Source organism: Doryrhamphus excisus, chromosome 19, assembly GCF_030265055.1.
Source record: "Doryrhamphus excisus isolate RoL2022-K1 chromosome 19, RoL_Dexc_1.0, whole genome shotgun sequence".
NCBI lineage: Eukaryota > Metazoa > Chordata > Actinopteri > Syngnathiformes > Syngnathidae > Doryrhamphus > Doryrhamphus excisus.
This window is the reverse complement of record NC_080484.1, coordinates 11758188-11776270: the sequence shown is the minus strand read 5'-3', so window position 1 is coordinate 11776270 and position 18083 is coordinate 11758188. Positions and strand designations below refer to the sequence as shown.

The following is an 18083-nucleotide window of genomic DNA, read 5'->3' as shown; positions in this document are numbered from 1 at the left end:
TGATAGACTGTATTCAAACACAAACCACCAGATATTCATATAGAGCACAGCAAACCTGTTTATTTCAAAATACGGCTTTTAACATTATTAGAGCCCTGTAAACGTGAAATAACACTCATTTTGTCACCGTTTCACTCTTATTCTTCTTTGTTTACACCACATTGTGCCACAGGGACTCAGGACCGCAGCTAGTTAGCGAGCTAACAAGCTAGCGAGCTAACAAGCTAGCGAGCTAACAAGCTAGCGAGCTAACAAGCTAGCGAGCTAACAAGCTAGCGAGCTAACAAGCTAGCGAGCTAACAAGCTAGCCTCAAATGTATTGCTTCCAAAGTTAAGGCGCCAAAAACTTACCACGTCACGCCATGGCTGACGTCATAAACGTAAATAAATGTCTCAATGTTTTGTGGCATTACCGCTGCCTAGTGACGTGCGATACGGAAATATCGGTTCTTTTGATACCTTATCTTCATGCTCTAAAGTCGATTCTCAAATCTAAATATCGATACTTCGGTGATTTGAGGTAAAGTTTCTCTAAAACCATACATTTTGTAAACGTAGCATGTGAATAGCGTTTTTATTCCTATATTTGGTCTTAATAATCAATAATTTCTTTCAATATTTTTAATGGTTTCTTTTTTGGGTATTTTCAAATATTTTTATGACACTGTCCTGTTTTTCTGTAATTGTACATTAGCTTGAATATATTGTAGTATATACTTCATGATTTAAAATAAATAGATTAATTAATTATTAAACATATTCAATTAATAATTTAACCCTAATTGGTTTTTATTTTTTCAACCCACCTATTCCCTTAGAAAAGCAATAAAAACAAAGTGTCTTTGTACTTGAACTGCTTGAATTACCTTTGCCATGTGGAGTATACACCAAGCTGACAAAATGGTGACTCAATTCAGTGGATTTGTGGTACAAACTCATTTATTGTGCATAAATATGTAAGAATGCAAACAGTCCAGTACAAACTACACAAACTAATCATTGTGTTTGCATAGGTAGAAAACAAGCGTTCATGTAGACTCACATGAGTGGGAGTGTTACTTACTCAAATGCATCAGCGGTATGTTACACAATAGTTTCAATAGAAGTGAAACTGGAAACAGAAAGAGAATGCGGATGGACACAACATGGCGGAACCGGCCACTTGTCAAAGGTCAGCTTACTACTGGTGTGAGACTCACTTCCTGTTCCTGTGCAGACTCTTCACATCCTTCTTCTGCAGGGCGAGGCAGTGCAGAGTTTCCACGCAAAAAAACAACAACAGGAGTGTAGAGCCAACTTTGTGATTGCTTCTGCCTAAGAAGTGTAACAAGTGGTTCACGTCACGTCATGTCTGTGCTTGAAAAGATGATTCATGATTCGTTACAAGTGCTTCAGTCAGGTCTAAGTGGAACGTCCAAATCCTGTAATGTCGTGTTTGAAGCAAAAAAATAAAAATTTTGACTGTGGGACGTTCCTGGAGGTGTTAAAGTTCATTCGGTGTCCCTACTGATCCAGAGTGACGCCACTTACTGTTGGTTCCAGTTAGCGTCGATGTGGACCTCCTCAGAGGTGCATTGTAATGGACGGGTCTGAAGTCGGGTCTGGAGGGACAGAGAAGCTCCCAGATGAGGATGAAGAACATGAATCCCATTTTTGTCCATGAATGTATTGCTTCTACATGGTCATACAGACCTGTATGTACTAGCAGGCCACTTTATTAGCTCCACTGCACAACACACTGGGGCAAAATATTATAATAACACTACTACACTACTACTAATAACACTACTTGGTATAATCTAATATTACTGCCAGCGTGAAGTAATAACTGGATCGTGGAAAGAAATAAGAAAAGGTGCAACATGCAGCATAAACTTACCAGTGCATGATTCTTCGACGTCCATGCTACTACACAAAACAAAGGCAGAGAAGCAGCACTTTAAGACACATTAATAATATTAATAATCAAATAAGCAGAAAGGCAGTGACTGCTAATGGGCCACGTAGCAGTTATGGTTGCCGTCTGTTACATACATTTAACACAACAAGAGTCATTTCCTGGCTGCGCATGGAAACAAAGTCTGCCACACAAAAGCTGAAGTGGATTTAAGCATATTTTTGTTGTTTTCTGTGCCTTCCCATTTGTTGCAGCAGAACCCAGCGCCCCTGGAGTGCATGGAAATGAAAATGTCACAGTAACAAAAGAGAACAGTAATCCCAACTCAGTAGAGCAGACACAAGCTGCTACGCTTTGGAGGACATCACAGAAAGCTACGAGAGATTTTCTATATCGCGTCGTTAATAAAACAGTCATTTCAGTGTCTTTCATAAGATAAACAGGATAACATCAGGCTTGAAGGTTACCTTGAGAATGTATCGTCCACTCCATCATCCACATCCTGTTGAGATACAAAGCAGCATATCAAATCAATAGATAGATGCATTCATTAAGGCCCAGCATGCATCTCCTCTGAATCGCACAAACTCTCAATGAAAAACATTACTGCATGGTTAATTACTTTGTAAAGGACTACTTTGTATCATTATGAATCAATCTGACAAGGTTTGCATCTGAATATAATCAATAATTGCTGTCATTTCAGTATGAAAAAAAAACGCGAGAAACCTGTGATTGTAGTGCCATCTAGTGGCGAATGCCATCACCTGCAATGCTTCGTTTACATTGAGCATTTAGGGATGGGAAACGTGATCCCTCCTCAATCACCCGTCACTCACAAAGCGAACGCACAGAAACTCGCACATACGCAACAAGCTCAATGGTATTAACAGTTCCACAATTAATGACATGTTACCCGGATTCCTATTTTAAGTTTGCTAGCAGTAACAGTGAACGCTTTAAAAAGGAGAAGAGTACCCGAGAGTCAGTTTATAAAAATTTTCAAACGACTCGTTCATGACTGGCACCGCTCTACTGAGCATCACCCATTCGCTTTGTACAGACACAATTGAGAAAGAAACAAAAAGTTTAAATGGGAAAAAAGTAATATATAAATACTAAATAAAAACAATGATATTATTATATTATATATTTTCAAAATAGAAAATTAAAAAAACATACACAAATTGATTCATCCCTCGTTTATCACAGTTAAGTTCCAGACACGACTACGATAAGTGAATAGTCGCAAATTAGGATTTAATATGAATACATATTTTTGGATTTATTTAATTTATGTTTTTTTTTTAAACATTATACCCTCTATACATGAAATAACATCCCTACAGTCCCCTTTATATTTGTATTACCCAATAAAGTAGCTATAACTCAAGAAAATAATACATATAAGACAACAAAATCAAACCTTAGCAATTCCTTGTCTTTTTTCTGGATGGTGGCTATTGTCTCATCAATGTATTGGATCATATTACCCAGTATAATAGACATTCATTAATAATTGACTTCATTACTGTAATAGTCAGTACCAGTCAAAATGTTTGGACACAACTTGTCACTCAAAAGCATGTTAAATTGTTGCAACACTGATTCTGTGTCAACCAGCAGTTTGCATGCAAGTTAAAGTAATCAGCTTGACCTACCCAGGAGTCATGTTTGATTGGTCGCCTTCTCGCTGGATTGCTACGAGGCGAGGGGGAGCTGATGGAGGTGGACAGAAATGGGCGATGAAGCTTCTCGTCCGTCCCCACTGACGAGCACGCCTTTGGGTCTGAGGAAACAGGAAGATGTGAATAAAAATACAGGGAAAAATTCATGCAGGAAACAATAGCTCCCTCTGGTGGTAAGGATGGAGTATTGGGACAATGATGACGTTTACCTGCTGTGACACACTGACTGTTTGTGGTCTCACACTGTCCGTTATTGGTGCTTGTGCAGGAACAACATGTGCTTCTTGCCTTCTTGTTTTTGTCTGTCAAAACCAAGAAAGAAGATCAAATCAAACAGCGATGAAAGTAGAGGAGTACTGGTAGTAGATGTAGGAGGCGTGTCACTCACCTTCCTGAGACATCTCCCAAAGATCCAGAGCTACTTTAAAGGCCTGTGCGACTGTTAATGTCACAGCCTGAGCCTGGAATCCCAACACAGTGATGCCATTAATTAGAAATTTATTTATGATTTTTTTCTAGCAATATTATGACTTTATGCTTGCAAAATCAGTATTCTTTTCTTGATGAAATCATGATTTAAAAAAAATCAATTATTTATTATATTATATTATTTATTATTGTTTATTTATTATTATTTATTTATTATTATTAATTATTATTATTATTAATTATTATTATTAATTATTATTATATAGAAGCAATCACAAATTATAAATTACATACACAGTAAATACATTTTACTTCCCATATTATCTATTGTGATTTAAATTTTTTTATGTATTCAGATTTTTTTCCCAAAAAATATTTGTTGAATTCAATTTCACTCGTCTTTGCAGGTGTATCCACTTCCTGCTGTGGTTGTTTAAGGTCAAATGGAGGCTACCACAAGGTGTCGCCAAACCCCAATTTTTACCAATCCTAGGTCGGTACAATGATATGATGATCACTTTGTGATATGATAATGCCTACAAGCATGTTTCTTAATACGTCAAGATCAATAAAGTCATAAAGAGGATTTTTTAAAAGTGAGTTGGGGGTTACTTACAATCTTTTTCTTATGGCAGAGGAACGCGTGACACTCCAGGGTTTCGTTGAACTGACTCTGAGAGATGTACGCAAACACTTTGTCCTGACTTTTATCTGCTGTGCAGTATGAGATTCTGGAAAAAACATTCAATACAACAATGTCAGAGTTTTATTTACTTAATTCATCAGTATTATGTAATGGTATTGTTTATATCTACTGTTATTTTTCATTATAGATGTTTTATTAAAAATAATTACACAAAATATAATAATAACAATAGCGGACAAGTGGTTAGCGCGCAGGCCTCACAGCTAGGAGACCAGAGTTCAATTCCACCCTCGGCCATCTCTGTGTGGAGTTTGCATGTTCTCCCCGTGCATGCGTGGGTTTTCTCCGGGTACTCCGGTTTCTTCCCACATTCCAAAAACATGCTAGGTTAATTGGCGACTCCAAATTGTCCATAGGTATGAATGTGAGTGTGAATGGTTGTTTGTCTATATGTGCCCTGTGATTGGCTGGCGACCAGTCCAGCGTGTACCCCGCCTCTCGCCCATAATATACCACATACCATAATATAATTTTAAAATAATATTATTATTATATTATAACATGGTAATTCATTCATTCATTTTCTACCCCAGCTGTCTTCGGGCGACAGCTTGACCCTCAACAGATGATGTCATTATAAAATAGCTTGAAAATCAGACTAGAAAGAGGTCTATCAGCACCTGGCTAACCATAATATCGGAGGCCCCCCCTCTGTATGCTACAGTAAGTACATGCCACTAATAATACTTGCAATGAGTTCCCATGACCTTGATGCATTTATAGAATTATAATTAGATACAGCACGAAGTGTGTGCACCCAATTTAGGAATGTCTTGAGGCCAGTGTGTCTGACACATAACGGGAAAAGGAGAAAGACGTGCTACACTTGATAACTGTCACAGCCTGGTCCTCTGACATTTGAAAGCAGCGTATAGTTATGAATGATGATGTTAAGTGTGTCAAGTGTGCAGCAGCCTCTCACTTCAAAGCAAGGGCACCAAGTGTGGAACGGTGGAGCAATAACAAGCATGCAATAAGCGGTATTCTTCGCTTGTTTGCAGCATTGATGATGCATGACCCACATACTAGCAATGCCCAGGATACCCAAGCACCATAACTTAGAACGTTAAGGCCTTAATTGCAAGGAGAAAGTCCAAACAGATGCCCTATTTTTTTTTTAAAGATCGGAATAGATGCCTGTATATTAAAAATGATGAGCCATGTGGGAATGATATATTATTCACTAGAGTGAATACCATTAAGCGTCCGCTGCTATTTAGGAATTTAGAGCATTTGGATCCCGACCATAGCACAGAAGGAGCTCCTATTATTGAGAAAATGTGTAAAAAAAAATAATAAATAAATAAACAATTGACCGCGAGCTGTCAGCTTGCACTCACGTTTGATCAGCGCGCTGTCATCGCAGTGGAGGAATATCAATACAAAGCCTCAGCTTCAAAGAAGGCTCTCTCTGTGTGTGAAGATACGCTCCACAATTCCAGGTAACTTAAACGCACGTGTATCGCTTTAATAAAGCACTTCTAGGCCTCTGAAAGACATTTCATAATGGTATTCTGGTCTCACATAAAGGGGGTCTCAGAACCTCCAATTTCTCCAGTGAGTATAAATCAGCGATGCAGAGGACAAAGTGGCCAATTAGACTGCGTGGAGTCATGTGATCACTCACCCCGATCCTATGTGCTCATATAAGGAGAAAATGATATTTTTAAGAAGAGATTGTGGGGGAAAGATTAGGTGGGTGGGGGGGGGGACCTCGAGGAGGGGATCAAACAGCAAGCTGAATCCCCTGGCCTGAGGTCTGTTATGGCTGATAAGGTGGATCAGAGGAGCACACACATTTCCTCCTTTTAAACATACACACACTGTACTCTAATCAATAACTTTTCATTACTGCGAGTTTCCTCTATTTTTAAGCAGCTTCATGTAACAAAAAGGTTTTTTAAAAATACACTGAAGTTTACAAAGCGAGTGGGGAATCTTTGATCGTTAAATGTCAGGTCTGACAGCGGCTTGCAGGACAATGTTAAAACGTGAGCACATCCTCAACATGACGTGATTTGTTAAACAAAATCTTCATTCATTTTGTGTTTTGCAGTGGTTAACTTCTTTTTACACTTGAAGACAGTTAATATGTGATGTACACCACGGCCTGTACAGTTAATAAAAGGTTTCAGTGTATGTATGATGACCCTGAAACAGACGATTATCATTATCACTTTTGGGAAATGATACTTTGACTTTCAATTTGACCTCCAGCCCCTCATTAAGTCAGAGAACTGCATTACAACAATCACCTGTAGATGGAGACATTCTCTATGAGAGCTGCAGTGTCCGTATCGGTGATGACGATGCCTTTGGGGGAGACCGTCAGCGTTACTTTGCGGAACTTCTTAGTGCCCGCTCTGGCCTGAGGATTTAAAAAGAAAAAAATATGAAAAGAAACATGCAGATAAGATTAGGATTGGAGTTACAAATCCAAATGGGGAAAAAAAACTAAGCAGCTAAGTGAGATATGTGTGAAATTTATACGCAATGACAGGCGAGAAAAAGAGATGGTAGAAATGCTGCTATTTCCTGCCCAGAATGTGTACTCGAATGTGGGCTGGCAGGCAGGCGCTGACGACCCACCCCCCCGCGGGTGCTCCATCTGGGGGTTTGAGTTGGCCGTAATGCTGAGCTAGCAGTCTGGGAGGGCGCCTGTTGACCTGCTTACAGCGCCATTAGCTCGCCAACGCCAGCACTTTGTTTCTTTGTCACCCGCAGGACATGGAGTGTTTCAAGACGGAAGACAGCACAGGCGCCCGTGTTTCATTTGCACTGGAATTTAACGACATTTAAAGGTGAATTAAAGGCCAAGCAGGCTTGAAGGTCTTCCCAAGGATAGGAAACGTGTGACGCTCGGCGGGTGGGAGCCTCCATAGATTCCAATTGCACTGAAAACTGCATCGTTCCAATAAGTAGGAAGTGCTAACAAGCACATTCCCAGCAAGGAAAAGACAAGCGCTTCAGCCCTGCAGTAATAGCACATGTAGCAAATACAAGAAGCGCATTCCCATTGTCCATTGGTTTCCAAGGGAACAGACGGTGTAAATCAATTCAATCTTAATCCGGACAGGAGTTTGACTCCCTAACTGAGACGTAGTGGGTGGGCTGGGGGAGGGAGTTCATGATGAGAAAGGCCTCTGTGAGATTAAAAGATGAACAACAGAAAGAACATGATCGACAATCAATCGGAAAGGAAGTGCTGAATTGCACGTCTCACTGTGTATATAGTCCAGTTTAAAGGAAGTTGTTCCAAATATCTCACCATGGTAACGATCCTGCGGATAGCGGCGGACGCCATGTCCTCCCCTTTGGGCTGGACCACCAGCGTCATTCCTAGGTACTTGAGGTTGAACGCCATTCCTTCCAGAAGAGTCTCCTTGGTGTCGGTCCAGTTCTCAGGAAGCTCTGTTTGGGAAAACACAACAGAAATCACTTTGGAATAATAATAATAACAATAATGATAACGATTACAATAATAATAATAATAATACAGCAATCCCTGGTTTATCACGGTTGATTGGATCCAGACCCAGACGTGATAAGTGAATTTCCATGAAGTAGGATTATATTTCCTTAATTTAAGCACAGAAAACTAGATTACGTATGATAATCTAAATACAGTTTTTAACATTATTAGAGACATCCAGACATGAAATAACACCCACATAGTTGCATTTACACTCCTATTACCCAATATAGTAGACACAATACCACAAAATAAGATGACAGAATCACACATTAGCAGTTTATCGTTTTTTGAGTAAATGCAATTTTTTTAAATGACTAATAATAGGTTGTATTCAAGCAAGAAACTGCAATCATTTATTAATTAGCCATCTATTTTATTTATTTATTTATGTTTTTACAAAACACTCATTATTTATTCAATTCAAATATTGACTTATTAATTTATTGATGGTTAATTCCCAGAAAGAGGCATATTGTCCTCGAGTTGATGACTGGAGGCTGGCACATGCAGAGAGCCTAAAATAGCATCTAGTAGTCTCACCTGGACGGAACAAGAGAAAGGATGCAATTTTGCACATCACTATACGGCATTACAACCAAAATCACCTCCAGATGTCTTGTAATTTAGTAAACAACGCAATGCTTAGTGTTTATACTGCAGATTAGGAGATTATAAGACAAACAGACACACATACAGTATAATAATGAGGCTCCAATCTCTAGCGGCATGCACTGACACTGATCTGTCCACACACGGCTGGACCATCTGTCACCAGCTGTGAGAAAGCACCAGCACTTGCTTTGCACCTCCTCCGATAACTCTGAATTATTAACTCCTCTTCAATCACATCATCCACCAGCACCGTTTGATGCTACCAAATGTCATCCTGCCTGTCAAGTGCATCAGCTTGAAAGTCCTGTCAAACAACCACCGAGCACAATTCATGCTCTGTCTGAATGTTCTCAACTCCTGTTTCGGGCACATGTGATGAAGAAGAAGCCACAGATCTGGAAAAATAGTACGGTATAGCTAAAAAGGTGACATAAACATACAAGAAAATGATTTTCCATGATTTATTATGTCAGAAGGATTTAGTTTCTCTTTTTGCCATTTGACACACAAAAAACTGTTCCATCATATAACAAATAAATCAACGATGGCAAAAAAGTGGTACAGTCCCATCATACCCCCATTAACCAAGAAGTCGCTTGCTAGCTAAAAAAAAAGTGAAATAATCATGCATAAAAACAACCTTCTATTATGTTTTCAGGTTCGTTAGAAGGATTTATTTTTCTCGTTTTGCCATTTGACATACAATGAAACTATTCTATCATATCAGAAACAATGAAATAATGGCAAATTGCAAAGATGTGGTACAGTCCCATCATATATCATACCATGAACCAGGAAGTAGCTTGCTAGCTGCACGGGTGACAATCATACTCAAAAACAACTTTCTATTATGTTTTCAGGTTCGTTACAAAAGATTTATTTTCCTTTTTTTTGCCATTTGTCACACAATTAAACAATTCTAGCATATCAGAAACAATGAAATAATGGCAAATGGCAAAGACGTAGTACAGTCCCTTCTCACCAGGAAGTAACTTGCTAGCTAAAAAAGTGACAAAACAACTTTTCATGATTTGTCCATATTCTTTGGAGGAATTCATTCTCTTCTTTTTTTGTCATTTCAGTTGGTGTTCCCCTTATCCCACAATGGTACAGTCCCTCCATGAACCAGGAAGTAAACTACTAGCTAACAAATGGAGAGATAAACACAAACATAGCGCACCAGTGTTTGCTTTTGGCTTCTCTCTTTTTTTGAGTCCCGAGTCAAGTCCACAGTGAAAAATGGTATGATCCTGTCATGCATGTCATGTCATGTAGAAGTCACGTGTTTGGCTTGTCTCTGTATGGATGATGATATATTCTGTTTGCATTGCTGATTCAGTTAGAATCTGGGACACCACTTTGACAGGGAAAATAGGCCGCATATTTGGGGAAAATGTGCGTGTGGCTCTCTGGTGCTGCCCTAAGGGCAAATGAGGAAAAAGCAAAGTACCTCCCCTCACCTGCCGCACCAATTTAAGAACCTTTATTTTATTAAAGCAGTCTGGGAGCATTATTAAGTGCCTCTGAGAGCTAGCGTAGCAGCTGCTGCTCAAATATTGACAACAATAACAAAAGAGGGGAGGGGAACTCAAACGCCATGTGTTGCCACGGCAACCACACCCTGCATCCCTAACAACCCAGATGAGGGGAAGGGGGAGGAGGGAGGAGGGTGGTGCCGACAAACAGCATTCCTGAGAATACTTTGGCACAACATCACAGCGGCTTTAAAATAAATTAGCATCAGCTCTCAAGCCTCCGTCCTCGCCAGGTAAATAATAAACACCTTAAAGAAGGTTGCAACCCCCCCATATTGGGACTTTCATCCACGCAGGGAAAAACATTCTAATCAGTGTTTACAGTGCCAGTGCAAATGACGCCTGTGTGATGCTAATAATATGCAAGCTCTTGAGCCACTGCGAAAACCAGGAGTAGTCAGCAAACACGGATTGTTTATACGACATAATATTTACACTGTGTTGTTTTAGGCAAATAAAACAAACCTACAGGGCTGTTTGGTGACGGTACAGACAAAAAAAACATAGTTAAATGTGGATGCCCAAAGCAAATTCAACTTAATAGAGGCTATGTAGGCTTTATTAGGCAGATTTATTATAGCACTCATTCTCAAACCAATGACAGTAATTCTTCACCACTTCACGCTTGCAATTTTACAGCTTCACTCGATCACGCTTTGTCAAAAATATATTAATGAATAAATTACTGCTGTACTGTAAAATTACTGTAAATTACTGTTGTGGCTGTAACCCATGCCAAGCAAAAATGGGGAAAATAATAAATGTTAAGAAAAATTTACATAAACAGTAAGAAAGTAATGTCATTATATTAAGAGGAAGAAATAGCATAAAGTTAGAATATTGAAAAGGGAAAACAAGTTGTAAAATGAGCAACAAGACAAAAAATAAAGTTGCAATTTGGGGGGAATCAGGTTGGTACAAAGTATAAATATTATATTAGTATTAATATTATCAGAATAAAGTCATACTATTATGAAGGAAAAAGGGAGAAAATAATGTTTTATAAACAGTAAAAAATGTTGATCTAGATGGGTTGCTTTAGAAAATGTAAAGGTAAAATCACTTATTTATATTTTAAATGTCTTATTTACTCTTATTATGTCTACTATAATGGGTAATATGAGTGGAAAGGTGACTATGGGGGTGTTATGTCATGTCTAGAGGGCTCTAATAATGTTAAAAAATGTATTAAGAAGATCATGTACTTATCACAGTGGTGTCTGGTCCCCATTAATTGCGATAAACAAGGATTTACTGCATTAAGTCGTAGTTAAATATGGTTTGACAGTAACCAAAGTAGAACTGCTGGAAACGTATCATCAAAACAAGCTGCAAAAACAACAGGTAACGCTGAAACATGCATGACAGGCCACGAGATGGCAATGTAAAGGAACACAACAGAGAAAACACAAGGGTTTGAGACTTGTTTTTAAGCTCCAGTAAAAGGGAAATGACTAAAAGAAAGAGGGTACAATGCAGTCTTTTTTTATTACACTTCAATGGACAATGGAAGTGTGAAAGTGGTATTACCCTGAAGCTCTTTTTATTAAACGGATCAGGTTTTATCACTCTGTATCACTTCTTATCATTAGCAATTCAAACACGCGTTAATGCCGATGCATCTTTGTCTCCAGAGTCCAGCAAAAACTAGCGATATCAGCCTTCAGAAGAGGAAAGCATGAAATAAGACGCTGATATTAAACATCTTGTTTTCCTTCACTGACTTAAAAAGCCCTGCTTGATCACAGGAACGCGAGAGCAGGCACTGAGCTTTAGATTGTGGCTCTTTAATAGATTGTGTAGGGAAGAACAGGGAGGGGGGGATATTCCCACAGGAACCCCGCACCCCCCACCCACACCTCTAATGCAGTGGAGCAATTACAAGCCTTCCAAGTGAGTGACAGACACCTTCGCTTACAATTAAAGGGCCACACAGTTGAGTGCTTTAAGTACTACTTTATAGATCCAATATGTCCTCAAGTGGTTACTTTCCACTACAGGCTGATATTTTGCTAATCTGTGTTTATCTACTCAACTGCAGAAAGTCACAGGTTATTTTTATTTAATTTTTTTTCCCAATATGCAGGTCCTGTCTGTTGTGTTCACAATCACCATGTAAAATCGCTAAAGCTAACCGCGAGGGCGTATGTGAGATTTTTAGTTTCTATTAGCATTGAGCTAATGCATTTGTTTAACTGCATTTTATAGATTTATTGAAACATTTGAGCAGATGTTGTCAATTTGTGTGTTGGCTTGTCATTAAGGAGTGATGGCGGGTCCTGCAGGCTAACCAGTTGGTTGAAAAAGACTGTGAATTGTCCAAAATGCCAAATATCACAACTTCTAACAGTCTTTTGCTACGTTATTCCATCATTTCCAGCTAAAAAGACAAATGTAACTTCAATTTCAACTGTAAGTATGAACATCATGTGTTCCACGCAGCACTACTTTCCTCATTATTCATCCACCAAGTTATTTATAGGAGCGACTCGGGTCGGGAACAGAACACAGAGACGGGATTTACCTCTCCATGTTGAGTTTGAGGAGCGCTGACACGTACTCCGCACTCTCCAAAGATAGGCTGGCTCTCTGCGTATCGCCACTGTTGCATAATTCACTTCACCTCAGGCCTTTGATGGTGCTAAAGAACCCTCCAAAAACATGTGAAAGAACATCTTTTACGCCGTTAGGGACGCGTCCTCTTGTCACAGTTTGGGCTTAAATTGGGCACGTTTATGAAGTTTACCTTGAAAGTCAACATGGAGGTGGAGCAGCTTTAAATAGCACAAGGCCCAGACTTAAAAATCAATATGACTGCAAGTGCAAGAGGGAGGAAAATAATGTACAGGAGAGAAAATCACATCACTGCTATGAAAATATCATTAGGAGGCTGTTTGATTCATGATGATTTATTACAGGGCACGTATCAGGCCATGCTAGTCCATGTAACGATCTAAATGGTGTTTGTGTAAGTGTGTTTTTTAATCACACCTAGATGGCAAATGTCTACTAAATGTCATAAATCATCAGTCACAGGAGCCCATTATCATAGCTTTCACAAGAATTCCTGGATTTACCATGAAATATGTCTACGAACGCAGCTAGCGATTATTTCTTAGTCTATTACTTGAAGCGTGTTGTTCTTTTAAGCACCGCACTCGGGGTGTTCAAAGTGCGGCCTGGAGGCCATTTGCAGCCCGTTTCTGTTGTTTTATGGGCCCATGGCACATTCTAAAATATATAATTGAATATAAATTTTTACAGGCTGCACGGCGGTCGTGTGGTTAGCGCGCAGACCTCACAGCTAGGAGACTGGAGTTTGATTCCACCCTTGGGCATCTCTGTGTGGAGTTTGCATGTTCTCCCCGTGCATGCGTGGGTTTTCTCCGGGTACTCCGTCTTCCTCACATTCCAAAAACAAGCTTGGTTAATTGGCGACTCCAAATTGTCCATAGGTATGAATGTGAGTGTGAATGGTTGTTTGTCTATATGTGCCCTGTGATTGGCTGGCCACCAGTCCAGGGTGTACCCCGCCTCTTGCCCGAGGACAGCTGGGATAGGCTCCAGCACCCCCGCGACTCTCATGAGGAAAAGCGGTAGAAAATGAATGAATGAATTTTTACAATACAATTTTAAAATTAAGAGAATCTATAATAATAATAATAATAATAATAATACAATAAAATAAAATAGAGTTGAGTAAAAAACAGAGTAAAACATGAATTAAAATATAACATCCATACATTCATTCAGAGCTAAAAACAAGGCTAAAAGTGGGGCACAGCAGTCAGGTATAAAAAGTTAGACATTAAAAACGGATTTAAACAGGTGGGTTTTTAGAATTTTTTAGAAGTTGTAAAACAAAACAAAGGTTTATGGGAATAAAGTCCAAATATTATGTGAATAACTGAATGATAATAATTAGGGCTGTCCGATATTGGCTTTTTTTTCTGAAACGATATTGTCCAACTCTCAATTTCCAATACTGATATCTATATGTGTAACATAACATATCTCCTGTGGTGAAATGAACATATATGTGTTGTATGTTGTTGTATGTTTTTAGACATTGGTTTTCATGATCGGGAAAAAATTCTCATGCCGATATCGACCGATTATTATTATTTATCGGGACTATCGGGATAATTATCAGACACCCCTTATTATAATGGATCATTTTATATAGCGTCTTTTTTCCACAGTTCATTCACTCCTCAGTCGCACACTGGAGATGGTAAAATCAAACGGCCAACCAAAGCCAATGTTCCTTACTGAAGAGTAGAAATAAGGTAAAATCCACCACACACTTGCTGTCCATCACTTAATACGTACTGTGTGGAAACCCTAAAGGCCTCAGAAAGTCGAGATTAGGAATACATGTATTGTTCCTCCCATAGTGAGAACGTCTTTACTTCCTATTAAGTTGAGCCTCCGAGGCAGTCTTCTGCCAAGCAGTGACGTGACATTCAGTGCACTTCAGCTGAGGTCAAAGCCGCCAGCAGGAGGGGAAAGGACACAGCACGGGCCGTCCCTTTGAATCACATCACGCTGAATTAAGGGAACAAGTGGCACACTTGCCCTTGGCGTCAAGGTCGTTGACGTGACTGCTGCATCTCTTCAGCCACGGAAGCATGCGACCACAGTCAGCTGTTTTCGGAAGATTTTTGACGGAGTTCCAACAGCTTATTAAAAGCGACAGGAGGTGTCAGTTGGAACCCCCCCCCCCCCCCCCCCCCCCCCATCCCTCGGAGGAACAATTATCTCCCGGTGGCTCGTTAGTCAAGGAGACGGCGGTATAGCGAGAAAAGCTGCGAGCATAAATAACGACATGTGTCAAAGGAGGAGTGGGAATGATGACGCTGCCGTTGCGAGAGAATGAGCATAATTGGGGGCCCGGATGTCGCTTTTGTGTGACGATGCCGCTATTATGTGTGGTCTGAGATACAATGGTTACATTTTATTGGCTTTGTTAGTAAGAATTGACACAAAAGCTACAGCAGAGGGTTACTTTTGTAGTTGGATGATATGACATACCTCCTTTGAGTACTTCATGGTGGCTATTGTCCCACCAATTTAACGTTACAGACACCAATCGGCCAGTGTAGAATATTATTCTACTGCTTTATAATATTATTCTACTCACAATGCTAGCAGAGAACACATATGCAATGCCAGCTTCCACACATCGCAACATGCTGGGAGCATGCATGGTACCTCCCTCTCCTAATTGGCTACGGTGGAGCCTGCAGACAGCAGCTCAATTTGTGTCCATGTATCTGTCCATCACCTGCTGCATTCTGATGTTATTTATTTATTTGTATTCTCCAAATGTTGAGAGCACAAAAAGCTACTGTGGCACAACGGGCACAGTGAATATTCCACAGATAACATCATGTTTGTCAGCACTTGTCATCGTCAAGACGTCGCCGTGGTAACAACGGAGGGAAATAACAAATCCTGTCCATCAAAATTTACTCACACAAAATCCCCAAACAATTCACTTGAAAAGTATTTCCTGGAAGACGTTTCTGTTGAAATTGTTGCATTACTACTTCTTTGATAAACTAAGCACTGGTTAAAATTTGAATTAAAATGGAAACCCTTTTACAAGTTAGTGTGCTAGCATGCTATGCAGCCGTGATCCCATAGCCTGCGCATTAGCAATGTGGCATAAACAAAGAATAATCTGAGTGTAATGGTGACTATAGGGGTGTTATTTTGTATCTACATGGCACTAATAATGGTAAAAAATATTTAGAAAGTCACTAACAGGTGGAGGTTCACTTACTGCGGTTTTGTCTGGAATGAATTAACCGCAGTAAACAAGGGACGACAGCATTGCATTGCAGTATTCTATATTATCATAACATTAGTGGTTATTTGATCTCAGAAGACGTTGACAAAGCATCAGCAATAATGTGAAAGTTAGTTTGTCCAGTCATGTTTATCAATGTACGTCTCTTAAAAATAATATTAAAGTCTCGTCTCGTGAGTCGGTAGTCTCGTGACATCCATGACTGTCTAAACACCTTCGCAATTTGCCTAGCATCTCTTTCGTAGTTAGAGCATAGAACACCTGTTTATGACTTTCTAAATACGACTTTTTATCATTAGAGCCTTGTAGTAAAGAAACAACTCACTTATAGTCATCTTTACACTCCTATTATTCATTATTTACAACATTGCTGCAGGGCCCCGTGACGGCTGTTAGCTAGCGAGCTAACAGGCTAACCAGTTAGCCTCGAATTTATTTCTTCCAAACTTAAGGAGTCAAAAACTTATGGACACGGCTGACTTTATGACTTAATGCAGTTTTAAGGTAGTGTAATTTAAAGTCTTACCGTTTTCTATGAATATCGCCGCCTTGTGACCAGAATACTACATATCACTTGTATTTTATGTACGACGAAACAGATCATTTATTAATTTCTGGAAAACAGCGATATAGCGAGGGACGATTGGATTGGAAAATATGCATAAACATGAGAAACAGACAGTAAATGTTTACATTTTAAGACTTGACATTGTAAAATATGTAGTATATTTGGTAGGTAAAAAGCTCCAATGAGCTTCAAACTAACATACAATGGTATAATAATAAGAAGAAAAGTAATCTTTGGCCTCAAGATAGCAGATTCGTCACACTTACTTTCGTGTTTCGAAGTTCCCCATGTGTGCCGCGGGACTCCTGGGCTCTTGATAATAGCCCTCCCGGCGTTTTTCAGCGCGTCCATGCCGAGGGGAGTCAGTGCCTTCCGGCCAACCCGCAGCCAAGCAGGTGGATGGATCCGCTATGCGGAGCGAGACTGGCGGCACAAGAGAGCGAGAGTGCCCGCCTTCACCACTCTATATTGCCCCGCCCCTGCTGGTGGTCTTGGTGGTGGTCGTGGCTATTCGAACCAGCGGCTAAGAAGAACTGTAGCCGAACACAGCGACTCAATGCAATCAGCGTGCCTTTCAAAGTTAAGGGCGTGTCCCTCCAAGGTTGACAGGGGAACGCCCTCCAAACAACCATATTTAACGGAGGGAAAAAAACAACAAAAGTATCTCTTGAATGTTGTTTCCAAATTATTTCTGGTTTCTAAATTAATTATAATTATATATATGTGTATTGTATTTCTTTATTTAAAAAAATAAAAAAATATATAGATGAGTATTTTTATGCATAGAGTACATATTTTTATGCATGTATTTTTTGTAGCTATGGACTGAAAAAAACCTACATAATTGAGTCGTTTTGGGTAGTCTGTATTTTGGCGCCCTCTACAGTTTGCAGTAAGTCATTGTAGGCTCGTTATACTACTTTACTGCACTTGTGAACGTCCTTTACTTAATTTAGTTCCTATTAAAAATCTAGCTAAATTCAAATGTAAAGAAATATATATAAAATTTTTGCCATATTCACAAGAATACCACACTAACACTAATTTTTCTAATTTAAAAAAAGTTTTTTAATAAAAAGTTTACATTTATTTTTAACTAGAATAACTAATAAGAATATGAACACTGTATTTATGTCCAACATAAGTGTGATATTTATTGAACCCATCACAGGTTATTAACGTCAGCCCTCGACACCCATAAAGCAAAGCAGTGCCTGAACAGTCAGTCCATGTTTATGCTCATTAAACAGTGGTGGATGTTCCTTTTGGCCTGAGGTGGCATGCTGCTGCTGATGCTGCTGCTGCTGCTGTAGTTGTGCTGCTCTGTGATCATTGCAGAAGGTCTTAATCCATGTTGT

General features: G+C 39.4%; 1 protein-coding gene across 3 annotated transcripts; it reads right to left on the bottom strand.

The window, feature by feature from the left end:
• Positions 1–912: 912 nt before the first annotated feature.
• si:dkey-71h2.2 (low density lipoprotein receptor adapter protein 1) lies at positions 913–17295 on the bottom strand. Of its 3 annotated transcripts, XM_058057798.1 has the most exons (11): positions 16992–17295; positions 7989–8131; positions 6976–7088; positions 4631–4745; positions 3974–4046; positions 3795–3887; positions 3559–3686; positions 2365–2399; positions 1880–1908; positions 1531–1601; positions 914–1314 (listed from the first exon to the last, which is right to left on the bottom strand). In XM_058057798.1, the coding sequence occupies exons 1-10, from the start codon at positions 17074–17076 to the stop codon at positions 1564–1566; spliced, it is 852 nt and encodes a 283-aa protein (XP_057913781.1). In that variant the 5' UTR covers positions 17077–17295; the 3' UTR covers positions 914–1314; positions 1531–1563. The 3 variants fall into 3 exon arrangements, with proteins under 3 accessions (XP_057913782.1, XP_057913781.1, XP_057913780.1); XM_058057799.1 differs by having other exon boundaries at positions 913–1601; positions 1880–1905; XM_058057797.1 differs by having other exon boundaries at positions 914–1601.
• Between the last annotated feature and the right edge of the window lie 788 nt (positions 17296–18083).